This window comes from Pomacea canaliculata, linkage group LG12 (genome assembly GCF_003073045.1).
Source record: "Pomacea canaliculata isolate SZHN2017 linkage group LG12, ASM307304v1, whole genome shotgun sequence".
Classification (NCBI taxonomy): Eukaryota; Metazoa; Mollusca; class Gastropoda; order Architaenioglossa; family Ampullariidae; genus Pomacea; species Pomacea canaliculata.
In genome coordinates this window covers 3,506,198-3,531,049 of record NC_037601.1, presented here as the reverse complement: position 1 = coordinate 3,531,049, position 24,852 = coordinate 3,506,198, and the positions used below count along the sequence as shown (strand labels likewise).

The window sequence follows — 24,852 nt, the reverse complement described above, 5'->3', positions numbered from 1 at the left end:
GTGTGTGTCTATAAATAAAAGAAAGTTTTTATGAATGTCAAGCGTTTTTCATGAGCCAAGGGGAGACACTCATTTATTTGATAGACAACTCTTTCTTCCTCTTATCTCCTGATTGAAGTGCAGACGTAGTACTGTGAAGTAATCCATTCGTTAAAAGAGCAGGTGGGCTATAGTTCAGGATCTTGTTATTTAATTTAAAAATATCATATTTTACATTGTATATTTTTTACTTGTACTTTGTTTTCTATACTTTTCATTCAGGTTAGTGCTCACAAGTGTGATTATTAGTGGAAAATACCTCGGCTGACATTGTCTTATGACTACAATAGGTATAATTGTTTTGTTGCATCATACCGAAATGTCATTCGAAGAAAAAATCTTAGCGGTGTAAATTAATGTCAGAGACAAACACACAAACATGATACAAAGTCGCAGAATAACCAGCAGCATAACCTTAATTAGTGTTAGCTTACTTATTTTATGTAGTCAACAATTAAGTCAATCGCAAGTACTTTTAAAACAAATGTGTGCATGCACGCACATGCAGTCTGTTGCTTTGTCTCTTACACACACACACAACGTTTATACTGGCATCCAGTTCACAGGTCCCTTTTTGTCACATTTCCCCTTATCAGTAATTCATATGCATTTTTCGTGTGTTTTATGTTATGCCTAGATAACACATGTAAGAAGATTTGTTCCTGTCATGTTTTATAGTTAGTTTAGTCCTTGTTACTCCTCGAGGAGCATAGGGCCAAAACAACACCTCACCAACGTTTTGGGCAGCCCCCTTCAGTAAGGCCCATGTGGTTCCAACGTCCTTTGCCTCGCTTTCTACTGTTCATTTCCAAGTCTGTTTTGGTCTCCCAACTCTCCTCTTCTCCTGAGGATTCCAGTCAAGTGCCTGCTTGGCAATGGTGTCAGCTGGTTTGCACAGAGTGTGTCCTATCCACCTGTGTCCTATCCAGCCCCATTTGCGCATTTTGATGTCTTGGCCAGTGGCATTCTGGTTTGTTCTTTTTCACAGTCTGCTGTTGGAGATCTTTTCAGGCCATCTTATTCCCAGAATATGGCATAGGTATCAGCTAGTAAAGGTCTGGAACTTGTTGTTGATGGTTTTTGTCACTCTATAGGTTTCAGAACCATACAGTAGGACTGCCTTCACATTGGTGTTGAAGATACAGGTGGATAATGATGATGCTCGGGAGTTCCAGATGGGGCATAGACTGTTAAAAGCATGCCTGGCTTTGTTGATGTTGCTTTTGATGTCATTGTCTGCTCCACCATTCTTGTTGATAATGCTCCCCAGATATGTGAAGTGGTCTGCTTTCAGGATGTTCTTTCCTTGAAGTTGGATTGGGAGTTCCTGCTTGTTGTTGATTCTCATCACTTCAGTCTTCTTTCTGTTGACCTTTAAGCCAGTCTTCTCTGCTTCCTTTGCTATCTTACTCATTTTGGTTTGTGCATGTTATTGCCGATGAAATAGGAAGCTAATGTCATCTGCAAAGTCCAGGTCCTCTAGCTGTTTGGTGAAGGTCCACTGGATACTGGTGGTGTTGTCTTGGGTTGTCTTGCGCATAATCCAGTCTATGACTATCAGGAAGATTGTTGGTGATAAATGCAACCCTGTCTTACGCTGGTCTTCATTACAAAAGATTTAGTGAGTTTGCCGTTGTGAATATTGTGAATAATTTGGCAGAATCAGCCTCCAGATGATGTCCCTGTCTACACTGTTGAATGCCTTCTCAAAGTCCACAAAAGTTATATAGAAGGAGGACTACCACTCAATAGACTGTTCAATTATGATACAGAGGGTGGCAGAAATCCTGCTTGTTCTGGTCTCAGTCTCTTCTCTAGTGCCTTCTTCAGTCATCTAGAAATATTGGTTGATAGGACTTTACTGGGGATGGACAGCAGCATGAGGTCTCATTTCTTCGGTAACTTCACCAGGTGGCCTAGTTTCCAATCTGTTGGTATTAGCTCTTGTTCCCAGATCTTGTGTAGAAGGGGCTGTAAAATTGTTGCTGTTGTTTCTGGGTCTGCCTTTAATGCTTCTGGGGGTATGCCATCTGGGCCTGCTGCTTTGCCACTTTTCAGGCTTTTGATTGCTTTGATGATTTCTGTCTTACTGGGAGGGCTGGTGTTGACATGAAGTTGTTCTGTTGCTGGTGGTATGTCAGGTAAAGATGGTGGACGAGGTTGATTCAAGATCTCTTTGAAGTGTTCCATCCAGTGATCTCTTTGTCCTGCATCGTTTGTTCTAGTCTTGCCATCTTTGTCTTTCACTGGCTTGTTTGGGTTAATGTTCTTGCCTGACAGAGTTCGTGATATTTCATGTAGTCGTTTCATGTTTCTCTGTATAGCTGCTGTTCTTCCTCTGTCAGTTCATGGGTGAAGCGTCTCTTGTCCTCTCTGACAGACCTCTTCACTTGGCGGTTGGGTTCCCAGTATTCAGCTCTGAAATCTTCCTTCTCTTCTTGATCTTGACACTTTTCAGTCCCTTTCTTGATTCAGTCTTTGCCCAGGTCTCTGGAGTCATTCATTCCTTGTGTTTTCTTTCCCTCTTCCCTAGAACATCTGCACAGGTTGTCCTCCAAATGCTCTTGAGTGTTGACCGGTGTTCTTCCACTGATTCTTCGGTCAGTCCTAAAAGGGCCTCATACTTATTCTTGACTTCGCGGTTATAAATTTCCCATGTTTCCTTGTTCTTGAGGTATTGAGTATTAAACTTGTGGTGTGGTGTGCCTGCTGGATCAGTGAAGGACTTGCTTAATCTTGACTGCCACTAGCACCTGGTGGTCTGAAGCAACATCTGCACCCTTTCTCACTTGGACATCTTGAAGACTCCTCCTTCACTTTCAAGCAACTGTTATATGGTCAATCTGGTTTTCCGTCTGGCCATCAGGGAAAGTCCAAGCTGTCTTGTGTATGTTTTTGGGTGAGAACACAGTGCCACTGATTTTGACGTGGTCATTGAAAGTGTAGAAGTCTGTGAAGAGCTCCCCGTTTTCATTGCAGGTGCTGACACCATGTCTTCCCATGATGAGTTCCCAGTTGGTGTTATCATCTACCACTTTGGCATTTAGGTCTCCCATAATGATCTTCACATCTCTTCTAGGTGTGCGGTCAAGCAGAGACTGCAGGGAGCTATAGAAAAGTCTTCTTTTTCCTCTTCAACTTCTGCACTTGTTTGTGCATAGCATTGGATGATGGTGATCTTTCTTCCTTTAGCATTGAATCTTGCTGACATGAGCCGTGGTGAAACTGGTTCCCAAGGCCATCAGTACCTTTGTTGCCTCTGTTGACATCAGCAGTCCTACTCCCTGGGTATGATCGAATGGTCTTTGTAGGCAGAGTAGATAATGGTTTCTCCTGATGTTAGTCTGGTCTGGCCACTTCCATTACATCTGGTTTCGCATAACCCGAGAACCCTGATGTTGTATTTTCTCATTTCGCTTGCCACTTGAGCTGACTTGCCACTTTCATAGAGGGTTCTGATGTTCCAGGTCCCTATCTTGATTTTTGCCTTGGTCGTCAAAAGATTTCGGCAAGCTGGCTTCCCTAAGGCTTTCACCAGCATGTGTCAAAAGCTCTTCTAGAGAGGAATCTTCCCGACCAGGCCCTTATTGTGGTACTGTTGTGTTTTCTGTAACAGATATTTTTTTTTTAACATGGGTGGGTTTTTAAAATCAACCCCCCCCCCCCCCCGACAGACCTGTTCAGCTTGGTTAGACCTGCAAGGAGCACAAATCTCCTTCTGATATAGGTCTGTGGATCAACAAGGTGCGCAAGCCACCTCACCACTACAAGGTAAGTTGCACCAACTTGTGGTGGCATGTTTTATAATATTGTAATTTTCAAAATGAAAAAAAATCCTCATTGTTCTTATTGCTTATGCAGGTGAGAATGATAAAGGGACGACATATAAGGCATGAACATCAAAGTGAAAAAAGGGCATTCCTTGAAAAATGGATATACTCTTGTGATCTGTAAAATCCTTTCTTTTCTCTTTCAGCTTCATCACTGCTTTTGAGTCTACACAATTATTGGAAAACCATGCTTCTAAATAGACAAGTACACAAGATATTGTCACATGTTTGCCTCAAAAACAGAACTGGATCAGTTCCTGCACCAATCTGTGGTAGAGATCTGTCTTCATTACTTTCATTGCTTTTACCTCAGACATGGCAGTCAGTGCACATGTCCAGTCATCACCAGAAATTCTTGCACTGCTCCAAAGTCTTGGCAAAGCTGACCAGAACTGAAACTAGGAAATGCTCAGTTCTTTTAGAGACTTTTGTGCATGGTAAAAAAAGTTTATCATCATCTAGCTCTACATTTACAAAACAAGGAAGATGGAGAAGACTATTTGTAGCTTCTAGTCTAATTACTGCTGCTGGTGCATTGGTTATTGCATTTCCAGAGGTGCAAGAGAGAAGAAAAATTAAAGTCTTTATTGGAGGAATAGGCAGATTTTTCAGGTAATTTGTTATGTAAATAAATGTTTTTAAGTTCTTTTCCAGAGTGAAAGTAGAGAGGTTTTTAATAACATTCACATAACACATGAAATACAATATTTTAAAAATATAAAACAAACAACATTCATAAAGTCGTTTAAAGAGTACATCCATCTACCAAGCAAGCAATCCAAACCAATGTATTCATAATCTCTTTTCAGTTTTTGTTCCACTCACAGAGTTATCTCAAGTATATCATTTACTTTTGCTCTTATATTAAAGTAGAGAGATGTAATTTAGAGATAATGGAAGTGACTTCCTGGGGTTTTTAATTTTATTTTGTATTTTTAGAAATAAATAATTGTCATGATTACACTTCATCTCTTTTACAGATATTTTAAAATACAAGTTTTATTTATTAACGTTCATTTTATTTGTAGGTCCCTGGTTATTGGACTGAACATATCCCTTGATTACAAATGGTCTCTGTGGAAGCTGGATGAAGAATCTGAGGAGTATGAAAAGGTCATCAAAGGATGTCACCGAAGGGCTGCAGAGCGCATTCTAACAGGATGCCTAAAGAATGGTGGCCTTTACATCAAGCTAGGTCAAGGTCTTGTATCTATGAACCACATCTTGCCACGGGAATATCTTGATGTGCTGGTTGTTTTGCAAGACAAAGCGCTTACACGCAAAACAGATGAGGTCAGTAGTCATTTAGTGCAACTTTTTTTGTTTGATATAATCTTTTTAGGGCAAATATTTTACCTTGCATTTGTTTTAAAAGTTTAACAGTTTGTTTTTATCAAGACCATGTTCAGGTTCAGAAAATGTTCAGGTATTTTAGTGATAGCATAAAAGGCTGTGGAAAGTGTTTATATCATGTCTTGCATTATTCTTTTTTCCTATTTTTACCTCTGACAAAAAAAACTTATTTGATGCCCTGTAATTTTTTTTTTACACATCTCACACATGTTATAGCATTGCCTTTATTTGACAGGCTAAATAGCTGTTTCTTTTTCACTCACCTTAAAATGGTATAACATTGTCTTTATTCAATAGGTTGAACAGCTGTTTCTTGAAGACTTTGGTCTCAAGCCATCAGAGATATTTTCTGACTTCAACCCAGAGCCAATTGCTGCCGCTAGTTTAGCCCAAGTCCACAGAGCAATAACAAAAGATGGCAGGGACGTAGCTGTAAAGGTAACAGTTTGTTTACCAATTATGTGATATCATAACTTTCAAAATATCTGATTTATGCTTTCTTTGTTAGTGCCTGCAATGAAAGACAGGGAAATATTTTGTAGAATGAAAGAAATGCAGCTTGTAATTAGGATGTCAGATGCATGCTTCCTTCATTTATGCAGTGTTGTTGGTTTCACTCAAGCTATCACACTCCTGATATTACTTTACTATTAATCAGTGATATAGAATTTCAAATATTTTTTGCAGGTCCAATACATTGATTTGCAAGACCGCTTTTCAGGAGATATTAGCACTTGTGAATTCTTGCTAAAAGTCATTGGATGGATCCACCCAAAGTTTGCCTTTGCTTGGGTGCTTGAGGTACAGAGCACAGTACTTTCTCCGATGAATTTTAAGGCTTGTGAGGGTTAATAGGTTATAAATATGCTTTTTTGCTATTCAGCAGGAGCTAATTATGACTCTTTTATGTCATGATTTGGAGGGAATTTTGCTTTTGCATTTTGAAATGTTTTTAAGAGATTTATAACTTGTAGCTTATGTTTAGCACTGAAGTTGTTTGGGTTTTTTTTTGTTAGAATATGGATTCAATTGTTTGTATTTTTATGTCACAAAGCTGAACATCACAAATACATTGGGAGGGATGATTTTTTTTTAAGAGAAATGATTTAATATTAGTTTGAACACAATTATATTCTGTCATGTTAATTTTAGCTGAAGCATTCATTCAAAGGGTGTTCCTCTAAGATGGGAAGATGGGAAATATTGACTAATAAAAAGAAGTATATATTTTCATTAAGAAGCAGTAAAAGTGTCTTGTAAAGAAACATTTCAGGGATTTACTGCACCAGTTTTCTCATTCATTTCTTTTTCTTAAAAAAAAAAGGACTTGAAAGAAACTTTGCGACAAGAACTGGATTTTGAACAGGAAGGACGCAATGGGGAGCAGTGCTCACAAGACCTCAAGCATCTCAGCTTTGTCTATGTGCCAAAGATTCAGTGGGACTTGACCAGCAAGGTAAAAGTATCGCTAAGATATTTTTTCTTCAGAAGTTGAAATTACTTTTTGAGGTATTGTCTTGAAATGGTTTTTAAACTTTTTCTTCAAATTAAGTATTTGTTTTGTTTTTACTGTGAGGTAGTAGTTCACCACTTTTATCTACTGTCAATTAATTGTTCTATTATGGTTCATAAATCTTAGAAAAGTATTTCAAAATATGCCAGGTTTATACAAATAAAGTGTTCATGGCTTATTTGAATGGCCATGAGCAGGTGCAGGTTGTGGTTTTCTTTTGTTGAAAAGCCTTTTTTATGTTTCAGAGAGTGTTGACAACAGAATTTATTGATGGAGTGAAGATAAGTGATTTACAGGGAATAAAGAAGTTGGGCCTGTCTATCAAAGATGTGAGTGCACAGTTACTGCATCACTTGTACAGTTTATCATCTTCAATTATTGTGCAATGTGCAAAATTGTGGGCATGAAATAATGTGTATATAGAGTGTTGTGCTCTGCCATGACATGGGATTTTTATCATGTGCTTTCATGTCATGGCAGAGCACAACACTCTTCTTCTTCTTTCCTTGGTTAAACAAGTCCCATCCTCTGATTGATAGAGGAAGTTGTCTTGTCTGACCTGGTTTTGAAACTGTTCCAAATTAGAGCATGATAACCACACTACTGTGAAATCTCTCTGCATGTTTGCATGTGCAGTTGTTACTGTAGGTGCACACTAGAAGGCTGAGTGGATGGGGAGTAACTTATGGTAGTATTAAATCATGATGGTGAATGTTTAGGCTCCAGTAATATCCTTGTGCAAGTTATGCTTGGAGTCCATGGCACTGTTAAGTTGATTGATAATTATTTCATCATTCATTTAAATAAATAAATAGCACATTTGTATAAAGCCTTTTCCAGCATCAGTCGGACTCAAGGTTCTTTACATGTAGGCATGCAAGGACATCATATTAATTTATACATATAATAATAAATAATATAATATTAATACATCATATTTATGGAAGAGGTAGGTAGTTATGTTGCCTTCTTAAACCAAAAGTACAAAGTAACATGAAAATAATGGATGTTAATGATGCTACAGTTACTGTTAAACATTGTTGCTAAAACATAGTTCTGATCATAGACAGAAGCTGTGCTACAAAACAAGTTGCATGACTTTTTCGTGAAAGTTTAATTTTTGGAAAATTAATGCTGTTTTCAGGTGGATTACAAACTAATACAGTGTTTCTCAGACCAGATCTTTTTGTCTGGATTTGTGCACGCTGATCCCCATCCTGGAAACGGTGAGCATTGTAGCTGTTACAGAGTCAAGATCATTCTTAACAGTCTTTATCTGTATAATGTCATACACATAAATCAAGAGTTCTGAGCATTTATTGTAACTGGAACTAATACAATGTGCGGTAGCTGTTGTAATGATAGAGAGTCATTATCTTTATTAACAGTATTTGTTCAGCGTGGAGCTGATGGTAAGGCTCGGCTAGTGCTTCTGGACCATGGTCTCTATGACCATCTGAAGCAGTCTCAGAGAAAGGCCCTTTGTCGGCTGTACAAAGCTATCATCATGCGACAAGAGGAAGACATGGAGAAATTCTCTCTTGATCTTGGGGTAAAAGGTTAGTAGAGATGAAGGCCCTATGATATTGGTCTTCTCACACACACACCTATACACAGACATTTATATGGAGGAGGAAGGGATAGACTGGATGGGATAGTTCAGAAATGAAGGTTTGATTAGGATGGAAAAGTCATTCTAAAAGTTGCGTAAATTTATTAAAGCTGCATTTTGGCAACATATCTTCATGAACCCAAAGAAATCTTGCAAGTATAAACCAAAACAACATGTCAAAATAATATACATTAACTGGTATTTTAACATTTATTACTTCTGGGCATGTCACAGTAGTACAGTTTGCTTTTTTCACAGATTTCCATATCTTTGCTATTATGCTTATGCAAAGGCCAGTTCATCTGAAGAATCGCCCTTTGTTCCGCATAAAGCCAGTAAGCCGCAAAGAGTGGAAAAAACTCCCTGCCGAACAGAAGAAAGCCATGCAAGAAGAGTTTGGCATCATCCATGAACGAGTGATACAAGTCATGCGTGACATGCCCAGTTGCCTTATTATGATTTTTCGGTATGGAGCTGGTTGTCGAATAAGAAGTACATTGCTGACTTTTACCATGTTTCTTTGATAACTTTTTCCGTCAGTAACTGATAATATTAGAAAGGTCATGATTGTGTTGGTCTTCTTTCCCCCAAATTTATGTATTATGGGTCTATATTTAGTGCATGCTCATCAGCACTGTTCCACCACTCAGCTTACATATATCTCCAGGGAGAAATGATTGCTAATGAAAAAGTACTCAGTTCAGGCCCTCCTTTTTCTTTTAAAACATGAAATTTCTTTTTTTGATCAATTTTAAGCATCCAGATGAATAAACAAACATGGAAATCCAGATGCCATTCTTTCCCAGTTTGAAAGTAGTATAAAATAGAAAAGAAAGCAACTGAGCAGCCATTGAAAATAGCTCTGTAGTTATCAGTTAGGACAAAGAGTTAAATTACAAACAGCAAAAACTACTATATTAAAAATAAGTGAAATTTTAATTATGTTATAAAATTGTATTTTTCTTGTTGATAGCATAAAAAGATTTAATGAAATATTTTGTACTATAGTATAAAATAATGTGAAATGTGGATGTCTTTACTACAGTACTGGCTAAAGAGCAAGTTAATAATCTGTGCTTATAATTTATGCTATGGAGGAGAATGGGAATCTTGAACAATTTAAATATTTACCGTGGTCATTTACCAATAAAACTTTACAGGTACAAGTCAGCAATTGTAGTCTTCTAATTCAGAGACTTAATGTATTATCTCTTGCTTTACACTGCTTCTTGCTTTAAGTCTTCTTCTTGCTGTGCAAATGCAGATTACAGATTATTCTGTGAAATACTGGTTCAGCGGCCCATCAAGAGGCACACTGTTTACCTTCCAAGTCGCATGACTGAGTCTGACTTGGCCTACATGCGCAAAATGGCACAGGACCACTTTGACCAGATTATGAAAGTGTTGAAAGATATGCCTCGTTGCCTTCTTCTGGTTATCAGGTGGGGGGAACAGCTTTTCAGACAGGCATTTTGTCCATTCTTGGTTATAAATTATCATAATCCTTGTCGGAATGTTTGCCATGTGCATGGAATATTAACTCTTTTCTACTGTTTTTTTAGAAGCCAAAACTGTACTTTGCATTCTGTCATTAGCATGGTAAATCTATAGTGCCTTCATTATTCTTCCCTCTTATCCAAGACTGTATTTCTGATTTTAGTCTAGGGTTGACCCACAACAAGTTAAAACTAAATAACAAAAAAACAGAAGCTTTTATTTTTTTCAAATAGGTAGAGTCAGAGTTTACCCTTCACTGCCTGTCTGTTCAGGTAGACGATGCTGATGTTCCTTTTGTTACTTTAACATGTAACTTAAGTTACATAATGCTGACATACCTCTTGATGAGCTTGTTTCTCACATTTGTTTTGCTGCATACTAAGAGCTTCGAAAGATTAGCTCCATTCACCATACTCTGTCCATCTCAGCCACCAAAATTCTCAGCTGCTCATTTGTTCTGTCTAAACTAGACTGCTGCAACTCTCTTCTTGCTGGCTGTCTACAGTACCTTATCCTCAAGCTTCAGAAAGCCTTGAACTCAGCTGCTCTTCTGACAAATCTGAACATGTCACACCATTTCTTCACTCTCTTCATTGGCTATCAGTTAAAGCTAGAATAGACTACTAGCTCTTAAATCCATGCTATGGATTCTTTGAAGGCTCCTCCCCTTACTACTTTACTGAAATATTGTCTGTCCACACTCCTGCCCGAAAACTTTGCTTCTCATCAGACATTCTATCCCTCCTTCCCACAAAGACAGTCACCTATGGACAACGAACGTTTTCCCTCTGTGCTGCTAAACAGTGAAACTCTCTTCCACATCACATTCACCTCTCGGACTCCAAGGCTACATTCATACGCTCTCTGAAAACATCTATTCACAAAGTGTTATCCCTGATATACTACCCTTAACTCCCTTGTAATACTGTCTGTCATGTTAACCATCAAGTATGGCCCTAGCTGTGTACAGCATCCTTCATACCTTCATCCATTGCTTTACATTCTGTGCCTGTACATATCTCACTGTCCACTATCTGTTCATTTATCATTACTGATCTGCACAGCAAGTGCAATTCTATCTTGGTCATGGTGCTGCACATTACAAATACCTATTATTATTATCATCTATGACTTTAAACTCCGAAGACATTTAATATTAATTTATTTTTTGTTTAACTTTAAAGAAGCAAATAATATTAAACAGTATGACAGTTAAGATTTTGACATAAACGTTTATGATATCAGAATCTACTCTATAGCATTTGTTTTACAATTAAGGGTTATGCAATTCAGACACAACAGTCATGAGATATTTTCATGTCAGTTTTAAAAATTTGTCATCAGTTATCAGGCCATGAAGACATCTGATTTGGTTTACTCAATTGAAGCATATTATATGGAATACATTTCTAGATACGTAACAGTACAGAGACTTTATACCACTTTTGAGTGTGTATCCTTTCCCTAGAATAGCAGTACTGGAATAGACAATTTTCAAAATAACTTGCAAGTCCAAATGTTGGTCATTAACAAATTCTTAGACAATATGGAAACTGGCCTTTTAGTACATCATGACTGAAATAATGATTTGATATATTTCAAAACAGGTTTTGCCAATATATCTTTGATATCCATCAGTAGCTGGTAAGCTTCTGGCTACTAGTTTATTGTTATTGAAGGAAATAAAAGAGCCCAGATTTAAAATACAAATGTTCTTAATTTCCACTTAGATCCTCTCCTTAACTACTCCCACCTCCCATCCCCCAAGTGTTTCAGCTAAGTATCCAAAGACCATGTGACACATCAAAATTATATATATTATTATTATTATTTTTCCTTTACGCCCCTAGTGGAACATAAGGCTGCAGCTATACCACACCATCGATTCCAGTTCTGGGCATCCTTTCCCAGTTGGGTTCATGTCATAGGCCCTTCTGAAGAGGGATCTTCCTGTCCAGGCTCTCATTGTGTTCGTGTTGCAGTTAAAGCTTCTGTAGCAGGGTTTTTTCTTACAGGGTGGGGTTGTTAGCCCCAAGCCCAACCCTCCTTTATCCGGGCTTGGGACCAGCAGGTGTTCCAGGGGTTTTCCAGGCAGAGTTAATTATATATAAATCATATCAGGACAAAGCTGATGGAGTTGAAAGTAATTTTGTTTTCAAGCCTGTCTGCTCAGCTGTTTCCTCTTTTGATCCCAGAAAAAGCAAATGTCCTTCGGGACTTTAAGACACCTCCTGATCACTTGTAGGGGGTTTATTCAGACCCATCTATTTAATACTTTAGATTCATGAATCAGAGTAGACATGGTGTAAACTCGCTGCTAGCTGCCAGTGTAGCAGCCTCTTATACAAATTAAAGTAGGAGCCATTCTGTTAAAATTTTATTCTTTATACAGCATTTTCACCCTTTTGCACCATTTGCATAGTCTGCAAAGCTAGAACCCACATGTTAAATCAAGGACGCTTGCTGTCTGACCAGGAGTGTTTTATAATACCCAAAATGTTTATTTTCATATAATTTATATTTGTAAAATATCTTCTGTAAATTAGTGTGAATCTTGTTAATGGTAAGCATGTACCCAGCGTGTTTGAACTGTTAGACATGAAGGATTAGAATCAAGCTTGAATGAGTTAATATTTTTTAACTGTTAATCAAGAGTCAACATAAATGGAAACCATTTGAATGACTGTAGAATGTATAATTATGTCTCAATAATTTTTCATCAAAGGAGAAAAGTATAGTCATTGAAGTTAATCCTGTAGTATGGTGACAACCACATCATGAGCTAAGGTTATAGCAGTGCAGTGATGTACCCTACAAGCAGATAAGATGTGATAGTCTTTCATTTCATAATCCAATCATGGGCAAAAGTGAGAACCCCATTTTCTTTTTCAAAGTTATTTAGAATAGCTCTCATCTTTGAATAGTTCCAAAAATGTAGAGCAAAAATCTGTTCACAGGAATCTGAACACAATTCGAGCCATCACTCGTGAGCATGGCCATGTAGTGGATCGCTATGGAATCATGGCTCGCAGGTTAGTGGTTTGAGAAGTTTTGCTCCAGTGAATGTAAATTGAGGTTCCGATGCAAAGATTGAACTAACATGTAGCATGGATATTGGGTGTGTCTAGATTATCCCAAACACTAGAAAAATATGACTCAAGTGTTTTTCCTTTCTTTCCTTCCCTCCCCTTCCCTCTTTCTTTTCTTCTGTCTTGTACATCTTGGATGTGTGAGTTGGTGACTTAGAATCATCACTTCTGTCAGCCACCACCGTAAGGATTGTTCAAGCCTTGTTTTTGACTTTATATTCTACTTTTTTCCACCATATCTAAGGTGGTCATCAATTTTTATTTGATGTTTGTATGTGTATGTATTTCATTGCAGTGCTATTACTGGAGTTTACCAAGATGTGTCATCAAAAAGTTTTCTAAGCCGCATGCGAGGGTGGGTGGACAGGTGTGCCTTTGATTATCAGGTGTGGAAAGAAAATGTAACATTTGGCATGACCAGCTGGTTCATCAGAACTTACATTCGAATTCTGTCATGGATAGGCAGAGCCCCAGACATTTCAAAGTTTGAAACATTGCAAAAGTCAGCAGAAAAGAGGTAGGAATAAATGTTGACCAGCTAAATATTTTTGTTGTTGTTGCTGCATATGAATGATAAAGATATTTTTTAGGCAACCAGTAGTGAAAGGAAAATTATGTATCATTTATTTGTTCTGTTAATTTCTGAAATATCTTTTTACGTCTCTGAAACTGACAGTTTATATTAATTTATCATGTATTTATTAATAATATAATATGTACTAATAATACATCAATATTAATCAGGTATAACATTATAGAATAATGGATTTCTGTGAGCATTAGCACTCCCTGAGATATGCTACTTAGTGCAGTGGCAAATGTATGATGTGTAAATTTATGTACTTTTCTCAATGACTTTTCAGTTTTGATGCCCTCTAAGGCTTGAGAGGCTACTTCCATGACTTTCAACAACCAGGAATCTCATGCTCTACATGTTATAGGTAAAGATCAACTTACAACCAACATGGACCTCATAGTCTTCATGAACTCTATTTGTATAGAAATCTGCTTTCAACGAAACAGGGACTTACAAATGTTCTTTTTTGTAAAACCTTTATTTGTATAGAAGTAATGTTTGACTAAATACCACACCATTGTTAAAATTTAATAATGTTCAGGTGTTCATTTTATAGCATTTTAATATATTTGTTCAGGACTCCATAGTATCAGTCTATTTTTTACAGCAACATTATTGCTAGTATGTCAGATTTATAAATCATGCTGCGATATAATCTTTGGTTGTGTAAAACACAAGGGAAGATATCCATGAATTGAAATATCTCCAGGGTGACAGGAGAGAATTTCCTGTGTGATCATGCATGCCTGCTTTAAACAGCAGACCCTTCATTGCTGAAATTCAAGCAAAGAGATATGTTTTTGTGTAGAGGGTAGAAGCTTTATCAAGTCTGACAATAAATGCTACGGCTTTCCTGACAAAAAAAACACCATTCCCACACAAAAAAATGGTATTATTTTATTTATGGGATCATCTTTGCAAATCTTGTCTTTAATTATAATAAGTGGGAATTTCTAAAGCACAATGCCTCAGCCAAAGGTGGACTCATTGCGCTGAACAAGATCACAAATAGTAACAAAGATGCAGAACGAAGAATAATGTGAGGACTTGCTGCATTCCAGCAGTAAAGGGTGATCACATTTAATGGTAACACCTCCAGAGAATAAGGTTAGTGACATCAGGAGAATACTGGGAAGATACTGAGTAATCTTGAGACCTGGTTTGCCCTCAAGCTCAAGCTGTGTTAAATGCTGCTGTGTAGTAGGTCAAATGACTTTAAAAGACTTTGTGCAAATGTGACCTTCTCCACACTTTAAATCAGCGGTTCTCAACCTTATACTTGACGCCCCCCTTAGCCAGCAATGTAATCTAATTTCACTAATACCGGTATAAGAAACTTAAAAAAATGACCACCTTCGCGCCCCCCATGTAAGCACGTCGCACCCACCCACCCCAGGGGGACGCGCCCCACAGGTTGAGAACCGCTGCTTTAAATCATTGGTGGGCAAGTCATGAAGTCACGAATTATCTGTGTATCATAGCACCATAAACAGTCCTATAAGGGAAACCATTTGAATCAATCAAGAGCTAAGGTATAGTTGTCTCCCTTTTTTAAAATCTATGTGCCTTTAAGTTATTGTCAGACTGCTCAACTCTTTAGAGAAAATGAGATTAATCTGGAAGAACATCTATGATTCCCATGGTTTATGGATGATTTTGGATGTTGAAGATTAAAGTGATGTAACATGCACATTGATGTTGCTTTGAAAACGGTTTTCAAGCCAGCCATTTCAGAAACATAGGGAAATACATTTTCATCTCTCCATTGTGTCTTCGTTTCACATTAAATGTAAGCATGTTATTTGAAAACTAATCGTTCATGCGTTGGCCCTGCAGAATATTAAAGCTGAAGCTTTGTATTTTTCAAAAATAATGAACTTTCTCTAACATGAGTAAGGTTTTGTGATCAAATTTTAAATCCGCCCCCAAATCGAGCAATGTCATCGATTGGTTTTGTGATTTATCTGTAGGATTTTTGGACTACTGTTAAATGTTACTTTCTGCTCATCCTCTCCATCAGGGCATTTTGTTGCATGCAACCCAGCCTTGTGTTAAATTTCATTAGGTTTTTGGATGCTATAGATTTCGATTTTTGATAATTTAGATTTTTTTTTTTTAACAAAGATGTGATAAGATTTTCTTGCATCTTTGAATTTTATAACAGTACATGTATCTCTAATCCAAGACTTGACAATATTTGTATTTTTGTCATGTTTGAAGAAATCAATCTCGTGCCTCAAAACTTATCTTGAGAGAGAGTGTGTGCTTGTTTCAATGAGAGTGAGAAAGAGATTAAGCAGCAGCAGCAGAAATGAAAGTGTTTGTTTTGATTTTATTGTTTTTTTTAACCAGTTTTCTTTTTGAGGGTGCTTGAAATCTTTAGCCGAAAACAGAACCCCTTGCCAAGTCTTTTAACAAAACATGCAGCAGCAATATATGGTTAAAAAAAAAAAAAGTTCTCAAAAATGAGTGAAAAACTGGATTCTGCACTTAACAAACTCATAAAGGTCAACTTTCAGTGTATATTGCAGGAAGAAAAACTTAAATACTTATATATGGATATAAAGTAAGCATGTTAAACTTGAAGCTAACATTGCTCACACCAGTGCACACATATCAAACATAATATGGTATTAAAAGCATTTATTGCCAGAATAAATCATGCTTCAAAATAACTTTTTTAAGATTTGGTGTTGGAAAACAGCAGCAGATCTAGTTAAGGTGTGGTTGGTCCAGTGCTTGAGATCAGTAAACCTGATGATTTTTTTCATGTTAGCCCTTTCATTGGCTTGGTTCACCAGTCTCTGGTTGCTGCCATATTTTATCACAATATTTTATGAAGTACAGAAAAAAACCAATATATATATATGTAGTATGGCATCTTTTTAGCACAGTATTTATTTGTCACAAAAGTTCTGTTCTGACACAAAAACTAGTGGGTCCTGGTAGCCAGCATCCTTGACAAAGCTTGTCAATTTGTCAAATGTTCCATTAGGGAAAAAAAGCCAATAGGATTCAATGATATGTCTTTAAATTTTGACAGAGCTGTGGAGAGAAATGAATTAGAAGTGTCTTGAAAAATATGTTAACTTGTACAGACCAGCATCAGACTAATGTAGGACTTTCTCTTACATTTGTTTATCATTGGATCTAGGGGTACTTTCTGGCTAATCTTTTAAAGAAAAAGGTAGACAGTTTTGCCCTCCGCATTATGTCTCATGTTGACCATAATGCTTAAGATTTGTTTGATCTGTAACTGTAGAGAAAGCTTTCTGGAAAATCTGTTTGCCAGCTGAAGAAGAAGTGTAAGATGCATGTTCCATCTTTACCATATTAATGATGTTCACAGTGACAGTTTTAAAACTCATCACAGGGTTAGCTAAATCTGAAGTATGGCTTAAGGTCTTGTAAGCCATCTCCTTTTCTGTTGACACTTGCTAACCATTTTTTTCCCTGGGACATAAAAGTATCATTGCCTTTTGACCTACCCAGAAGTGACTCCCCTCAAAAGAAAAAAAAAATCACAGGCCTCAAAACAGAAAAATAATTTAAACTAGGGAGAAACTAACCTACAACCACACTTGAAATAATAATGAGAAAATTAAAGAAAGTTTTCTAATGCCTTTTAAAATACTTTTGGTTTATGGCATGAACAAATATGCAACTGTACAAATAAACGAGTAACTTTTAAACCACTTTATCTTCTTCCAGAAAACAGAAGACATTTTTTAGTAATTGAATTTTATGGAATGTACTTTAGGTTATCTTGTTCTTAGCAGAGGAACATGCTATAGTACCAAAAAGCATAACTGATATACATTATTTTTCAAGCTCTATATAAATTACTGCAACAGGACCAGAAAATCATTTTCCTACAAGCAGTTTTTTTGCATACACACACCAGACATTGTAAACAAATTGAATGAATAAAGAACACAATGTAATTAGACAATTTCAAAAAGCAAACTTGTGAGAAACACAGCTAAGACAAAGTTTACAAAATTAACTCACCATCTGATAATACAGATTAATCATAAATACTTTGTTGTAAATAAATTAACATGTATTTGCATAATTTACTGATTAATGCTGCAAATACTTCCATGGCAGATCAATGAACGTCTAATAAGAAAAAAATTTGCAAACCACACACATGCTCACTGATTATGCATTTCACACAAAAAAGTCTTCTAAAGAAAAAATGTTCATTAAAGAAATTGATTTAATTTAAAATCTTACTTGTGCTTCTTTATGGCAGTTAAAAATCACTGTAACAAACACAAATTGAAAATTCCCACCCCTTTAAGTTTTTGTGACATTGAGACAGACAATGCCAGTCTAGGGGTGCATGAGAACCAATGATGAGAACCCACAAGTGATTTTTAAATGAACGTTGTATTTTAATGGCAATGAGTTGTAGTGAAGAGGAAAAAACAGCACAAATTTGGAAAATATAGTGTGTCTTGGGCGGCTAAAGTTAACAAATGTGGCAACTTTTTCTCATACCATTTACAAAAAGGTTAAACACGATTTTGGATTCAAAAATTCTTTACTCTGCTAATCTTGCATTTTCACAGGCTAGTGTAAAAAAGATCAAATTGATTTCAAGCTCAGCTGCAGATGTCAATATTTGCATCAAATCTGTCATCTTAAAGGATTCATGGCATGCTGTGCAAAGTAGCTATAAAATGACCACCTGTAAGACAGAGAAACAAACTGCCAGTCAGGACTAAGTGGATCACAGTCCACTGTGAAATGCAGTAAAAAAGACAGCCCCACCCACGATCAATAATTTCCCTATGTTCAGATTGTGAACTGCTCAGCATATGATTGCAGCAGCTACAATATTTAAGCAACACCATAGAAAGTGAGACAGCTGTTGCAAGTGTTTCACCTTGATAAATTAACTTCCCTGTCAGCAGGTAACCTCCACAAATGTATATTTGAGACTCGGAGTGGAATATCTTTAATAGACAAGGAAATAATGATCACTAAAACATCTGTGTCAGTAAATATCTTGCCCACTTAACATTCATTTATTTTATGTTCAGTATTTTCTTTCTCCTATTTCAGTATTCAGTACACAAACTTTTATGCTGAAGGCAGTACCAGAGAATGGAGGGTGTCTTTTGACAAACTTACCAAGTATTTTAAAATATTTGAACACAAATAGTTCTTCAAGAAATCTATAATTCAAATGAGCTTTTAAATTTATGTATATCACAGTATATGCCACATAGAGATGAACACATTTCATAATACCATTATCAGTTGACAACTCTGTAAGAATAAAGGAAAAGTGCATTTGTAAGGTAACTGACACTGAAGTTTTGTCAGTACAAAATACTTGATTAATAATATTACCAAACATGATCATATTTAGTGAACATGTACAGGAGCTAATTCAGTTTATCTGAGTACGTCATTAATATGATGATTCTTAGATAAACTGAAGTAGTAACCTGTACCTAGCCTTACGCTTTACAACAGTCATGCAAATTGTTTAATCCTTTCTAAATTTGAATAATGGGAATGAGCATTCTAAACTCTCAAATATTTCAGCTCTTTTCAACTATGAGGTTTAAACCCAAGGCTCCATTAGTTTTGTTATGACCACACCAAACAGCCTGAGATCTAGCAGTTTAAAAGCCTCTAGTCATAAATAAAGCAAGAAAACCTTTTTCTCAATTCATAAAGATTGCACAGCATACAGTCTTGCAATAAATAACATAGACTTGATCTATCGTAACAACATTCAAAAGGTTGTACATACTGATATTTCAACTTTACTAACTTCTGAAAAGTAAACTTTGATATATCAAAGGGATAATGTATACTTTAACATAATCATGCAGCAATTTCTTTTAAAATACTGATTAAATTATGTAAGAATAGGGATAATTCTACGATTTTTTTTTTAATAAAAAATTTTTTTAATGCCTACATCTATAAGACTCCATGATGACAGGAGCCATCTTTGGCCTGCGTAAGCATTAATTTTTGGCTGTCTTTTACAAAGCACGTACATAAAAAGTTACACATTACACGATCAAGGACGGAATTATAATAAGCATGAAGAGAACAAAGTGAAATGCCAGAGGTCATGCTGTGTGTATATCACTTTTGTGAATACTATTCCAACACATAATTCAACATTAACAAATGGAGATTGCATAATAGCAGTACCAAAGCCTTTAACCATGTCATCTATATGTATGTTAAAAATGCTGATTTACAATAAGTTTGTCCAAAAATAATTTTGCAGCCAGTTTTAAATTATCAGAAAGGAAAAACTGATTTTGAAATGGTCAACCACAATGGCACTGGTTTTTAAATGAATGGAGATTCTATGCTCTCTCCGAAATGCATGTCTGAACTTCCCCTACCATCCTCTTTCTCCACCACAAAAAAGAAGTGCTTACATCAAATCTGTGTGCCTACTAGTCATCAGTAACAATTTATTGCCAGGCACACAATAAACTATTTATGGACTCCTAGGAGTTGGTGATTTTCATGAAATGACCTTCGTCTACAAAATATCTGACATCTACAAAAATATTTACAAGTTATGGTTGCACAGATTTTTGCATAGCATAAAATCTCTCCCTTAAAATGTTTTGTAAGTTCTGAGAGCAAAGGAGTTATGAAAAAAAGGCCAAGCAGCTGAAAAGGACACTATTCATATAAAATATTGATGTCAATTGCACACACCTACAAAATGCAAAAAGGACGGAAATCTGAATCTGCATCAACAAAGAAATAATTTTCACATAATCTATCTAAGCAGCAGACATCACATATCTGCATGCTGATACTTGATGTCATTTGTCTTTGTATAATATGCCTCAAGTATACATATAACAAGTTTAAACAAATACATTTAATATGCAGCTAGCATCACTTGCCAGTATCTGAGAGAAAAGGCAGCCTCTACTAAATCATTCTATTTTTGCATATCAAAAATATCATGCAGGCTCGGTTCAGAAAGGCTATGACTACAACAACACTAATCTGTCAATGCAGGGGTCTTGAATTCCTTGCAGGGATACATCAATTTTTCATTATTCACTCCAAATACATATAAATCAAACCCCTCAAAAATTATTTTTCCTCTTTTTTGAAGTGCCATGGCATACACATAACCATGATGTATCAAAGAACTAAGATGCCTTGGCAGCATGATCATAAAGAAAACATTTTGGTTGGTTACTAATAAACATGACTATACAATGCATAGCCTTTTCCACATTTGACTGGTTAGGATATTTTTGATACAGAAATTGGTTTATTGTAAATATACAGCAAGATCCCAGCCACATTAGAGTACCTAAAAACATTAAACATTTAGTACACTGCAGAGTCAGACGGTGGAAAAGTGCAGCAATCTGTGGCTTCAGATCTCTTCTGTTTTCAGTCTTGTTTGAATGCTGACAGCACATTTCTTGATTTTAAAAAAAAGCATTTAGGCTGTAGACCATTCATCTTGATTTTAAAAGAAAGATCTCACAGAACAAGTGCATCACAGTGACAAAGTCATGACTACAATCCAAAATTATACACCAAGCAAAGATGCTGCCGAGTCCTTTGCATCAATAATCTTGTCAATGGTGGAGCTCTCGACACCCAGGAGATTGTGTAGCATGTCTTCACCATCATCATTTTCCTTTTCATCTTTTATGTCAGCAACAGGTAAAGAACTGTTCTCACTCTGTGAAACAGAGAAGAAGTTTTAAACTGTATCATAGTTTAAGATTAAAGACAATGAAATCAGGCTGCAATAAGTTCCTGCACACAACATCAAAACTAAGTTCACCTAAATGTAAAATACATAAAAGATTTTTTCCAATAGTTCCTAACATTAAGATGTGATTTAAAAAAAAAGCAAGTCAAAGAAAGTTTCTGAAAAGAAAAAACTATTGCTTTCTAAGGGACGGTATGAATATTTTGAAAAGTATATAAAAGAACCCAGTATTAACAAATTTTAAAGTGGACAAAACATACATGGTTGTAGTAGAACAGCCCCCAAATAAAAATAATGCAGTGAATGTCATTGGTGGGTGAAGTAGAAATCATGGATGAAAAGTTAATTGGGGAAGAAAATAGAATCGGGCTTTATCAACTACTCACATTTAAGACTGTAGAAGGCTGTTGAGAAGCTGGGTGTTGTGGGCGAATAACTTTGTAGACACTTGCTGATGTGGTCCAGAAGAGAAAGAAACCAAAAATTAGTATTCTGATATGCAAGTTTCTCAATGCAGATCATTTTCCTCTATCTCCATTCCCCCATACATACACAAATGCACACTTGCTATGTCAAAACCCACAATAAAGCTTAGTGAAGATAAGATTATGTTTCGCTTTAAGGTATAGCCCTTGACTGTAACCCTCAGGGGAAGAGGCGAGTTGCAAGCCCAAAGCAGACTTGGAAAAGAACAGTAGAGAAAGAGGCAGAGGATGTCGGAACCAGAGCCAACTGAGGGGTACTGCCCAAGACCGGATTTAATGGCAAGGTGTTGTTGCTGCCCTATATATGCTCCTCAAGGAGTAGCAAGGAATAAACTAACTAAACTTAAGGTATAGCCATTATTCTCCTTACCAGGGCTATCCCCCTGATTGGAATCCTCATCCTCACTAAGTACTGATGGAGAGTCATGATTGCCAGCATGTTTTCGACGATGTCTCATCATGCTGTGTTTTAGCGTAAACCGCTTTCCACATTTGTCACACTCAAATGGGCGCTCACCTGAAAGAAAAATTTTGTTTACACAACATTTTCAATACAACGAATCTATTGCATACACATCTAATAATGAACGAGATATATCAAAACATTAGAATAACTACAAAACAGCTGTCAGAACTCTTTATGGTTCAAGGTCTCTAGCTCTTCCATCAGATGGATGTGGGTTTTACTATATGAACTGTAAAAGGTTATGATAAACCATTCCTATCTTTCATTATGAAGTTATTCTAAGTGTATACATTCTCCTTAAGTTCTCATTTTGCTATGTCAGAAAGACATAGAAAACTATGGTAAAATGATAGAAAGTCAAAGTGCCAAGTTCTGTTTTTTTTAAAAAATGAACTTGAGGGGGAAAAGGTAACAACTCTTTAGCTTGCATCAGTAACTTAGGCACAACAGTCATTCTCAACTGAACAAATATCTATGAATGTTTGACAAGTTTGGTAAAGTTGTTATGACTGCTGAACTTGGTCAAACATTTGTTCATATTTATTCGATTAAGAACGACCTTAATTCACATCTACAACCTGTTTCTTGGTACATACCTGTATGGGATCTCATATGTCTGCGCAAATCTTGCAGAGACCAAAACCTCTTGGGACAAAGAGAGCAGTACACTTTACGCTGCAGATAGTCAGAGGCCATTACTTCTCCCTGACCATCCTCCCCTCCAGTTCCAATGGCAGCAGTCTCATCATCACCATCTTCCAAAAATTGTCCTGTCTTGCAGTTTCGTTCCACAATATGATCAAGGCGATCAGCATATTCTTCCACAGACTCCACACCATTCTTCTCCTGTAGAGATTATTACAGAATGGAAGGATTTTCTTCATATACAATATGGTATTGTAAAAGTAGGGGTCAGTATAGAAAAATACTAACAAGCTGTATGAGTACAATTACTTTCATTACTTCTTTGATGGAACACAATGAATTCAATAAAAATTATGTTCATAAAAAAGTTGTTTAAAGCTACCTTACACTATGTGAGATATTTTTACTTTCAAGAGTACAGACTGCTAAGCAAAGGTAGAAAATCATACCTTTACATATAACAGACTTGATAGTTTAAAGAGGGCTAAAAATCTTGCTTCAAAAGACTTTTCTTGATAATGAATACTCACTATTATGTATAATAATAATAACTGTGACAATACCAATCATAGCTCACAGGTAGAATAGAAAAGCACCTTACCTTGAGGATAGCCCAGTCAGACGAATGTTGCTTTTCCTGATGCGACAAGCACTCCAGCCGGATGTCATATGAAGCATCACACAGATAGCACTTAAAAGGCAGATCAATGTTATGTTCTTTTAAGTGTCTCACCAGCAGTTTGCGAGAGCTGAACTCGTCACCACATTTCCAGCAATGAGTTATCTTGTCCACATTGTAGTTGTCTCTCTCTGGGTTGATATGTCGCTCTGCAGAGCCACTGTATGATGATGACAAGAAAGGTAGGTGATTTTGGGCATTGTCACTGCTGTCTTCATCGTTATCATCAAAGTTGCTTGCACTGTAGTTTGTACATGGGGAATCTGCTTCCTTTCTTACCAAAGCAGCAATAACAGCTTCCACAGATTTTGCCTTTGATGATGGTGGTTGTGAAACCTGCAATCCAACAATTTATGGAGGTCATAATATTGTGATATTCTCTTTCTCCCACTTTTCCTCTCTCTAGATGTGTTTGTGTGGGTGTTTGTGTGATGACAAGGATTGTGTGTACATCTAAATTTCAATTTGGTAGAAGCACAAAAGCATCAAAGTGAAAGTTACCCCATTACACACACACACACAGAGAAAATCTAAACTTAAGTCCTGCATCATGGGAATTATACAATTAAACAAAGCTAGTGAAAGTAAAATAAGAATATAAAGAGAAACATCAACATGTAAGAATTAAATACCATATCAATTACAATTTTAATTTTAAACCTCCTTGTTAAGTTCAAAGTACTTGCCTCAGAAGTACCATCTGTAGAAGAAGTTATGTCAACAATTCTTCCAGTAACCTTTAAGCCACTGTTGGAATGGGAAGTTTCATCTGTACTGTTTGAGCTCAGTTCCAGTCCAATCATATCCGAATAACCATCTTCCTCTGACAGCCTGTCCAGGTAAAATTCTGGTGGTTTATGCTCAGGATGTCGTTCTTTGTAATGTTTCAGCAGGTTGCCTGAAAGAATAATAATAAAGTTAATTCATATAGCACTTTGCACCACCATCAAAGGCAGGTTCAAAGTGCTTTACAAAAAAAAAATGTGTCAAGCATACAAACATTACAACATCATGTGATAGATACATCAGTACTGCTGCTACCTATGGTAAAGAATGTCTTGAATACCTGGCATAGCAACAAATATGTTATACATATTTGTTACAAAGCAAAAAAAAAAAACCATTGGTAGTTATTGATCACTTCACAAATGTACAAAAGCGATTAACTGTATAAATGTATTCATTTAAAACAGCTGTTATCTGCAGCAGGGAAAACAGACAGCCCACTGGTTGAAACAATAGTGTCTCACCTAGTCATAGTCGTGTGATTACACACACACACATTTTCACCTACTGCTCAAACATTACATCCACTTACACAAAAAA

The 24,852-nt window shown here is 36.5% G+C and overlaps 2 protein-coding genes across 4 annotated transcripts in view; one reads left to right on the top strand and one right to left on the bottom strand.

Moving 5' to 3' along the window:
• The first annotated feature begins 88 nt into the window (after positions 1-88).
• LOC112576606 (uncharacterized aarF domain-containing protein kinase 5-like) lies at positions 89-15,069 on the top strand. Of its 3 annotated transcripts, none has more exons than XM_025259187.1 (13): positions 89-162; positions 4,016-4,481; positions 4,898-5,162; positions 5,520-5,660; positions 5,910-6,023; positions 6,547-6,678; positions 6,981-7,064; positions 7,880-7,961; positions 8,124-8,294; positions 9,612-9,789; positions 12,802-12,876; positions 13,229-13,450; positions 13,797-15,069. In XM_025259187.1, the coding sequence occupies exons 2-13, from the start codon at positions 4,057-4,059 to the stop codon at positions 13,810-13,812; spliced, it is 1,905 nt and encodes a 634-aa protein (XP_025114972.1). In that variant the 5' UTR covers positions 89-162; positions 4,016-4,056; the 3' UTR covers positions 13,813-15,069. The 3 variants fall into 3 exon arrangements, with proteins under 3 accessions (XP_025114972.1, XP_025114971.1, XP_025114973.1); XM_025259186.1 differs by lacking the exon at positions 9,612-9,789 and adding an exon at positions 8,606-8,813; XM_025259188.1 differs by lacking the exons at positions 12,802-12,876; positions 13,229-13,450; positions 13,797-15,069 and adding an exon at positions 8,606-8,813 and having other exon boundaries at positions 9,612-9,778.
• Positions 15,070-16,138: 1,069 nt separating this feature from the next.
• The window catches only part of LOC112576608 (ras-responsive element-binding protein 1-like), a 40,318-nt gene continuing 31,604 nt past the window's right edge, over positions 16,139-24,852 (bottom strand). The window contains 6 exon segments of the mRNA XM_025259189.1: positions 16,139-21,218; positions 21,638-21,702; positions 22,107-22,253; positions 22,799-23,048; positions 23,449-23,862; positions 24,213-24,424. Coding sequence (XP_025114974.1) covers positions 21,063-21,218; positions 21,638-21,702; positions 22,107-22,253; positions 22,799-23,048; positions 23,449-23,862; positions 24,213-24,424 — 1,244 coding nt within the window. The 3' untranslated portion in view covers positions 16,139-21,062.

Coding starts and splice junctions, on each gene's coding strand:
- LOC112576606 (XM_025259186.1), top strand. CDS start 4,057: ATGCTTCTAAATAGACAAGTACACAAGATATTGTCACATGTTTGCCTC. Junction 5,163..5,519: donor TTACACGCAAAACAGATGAG/GTCAGTAGTCAT, acceptor TTTATTCAATAG/GTTGAACAGCTGTTTCTTGA. Junction 6,679..6,980: donor AGTGGGACTTGACCAGCAAG/GTAAAAGTATCG, acceptor TTTATGTTTCAG/AGAGTGTTGACAACAGAATT.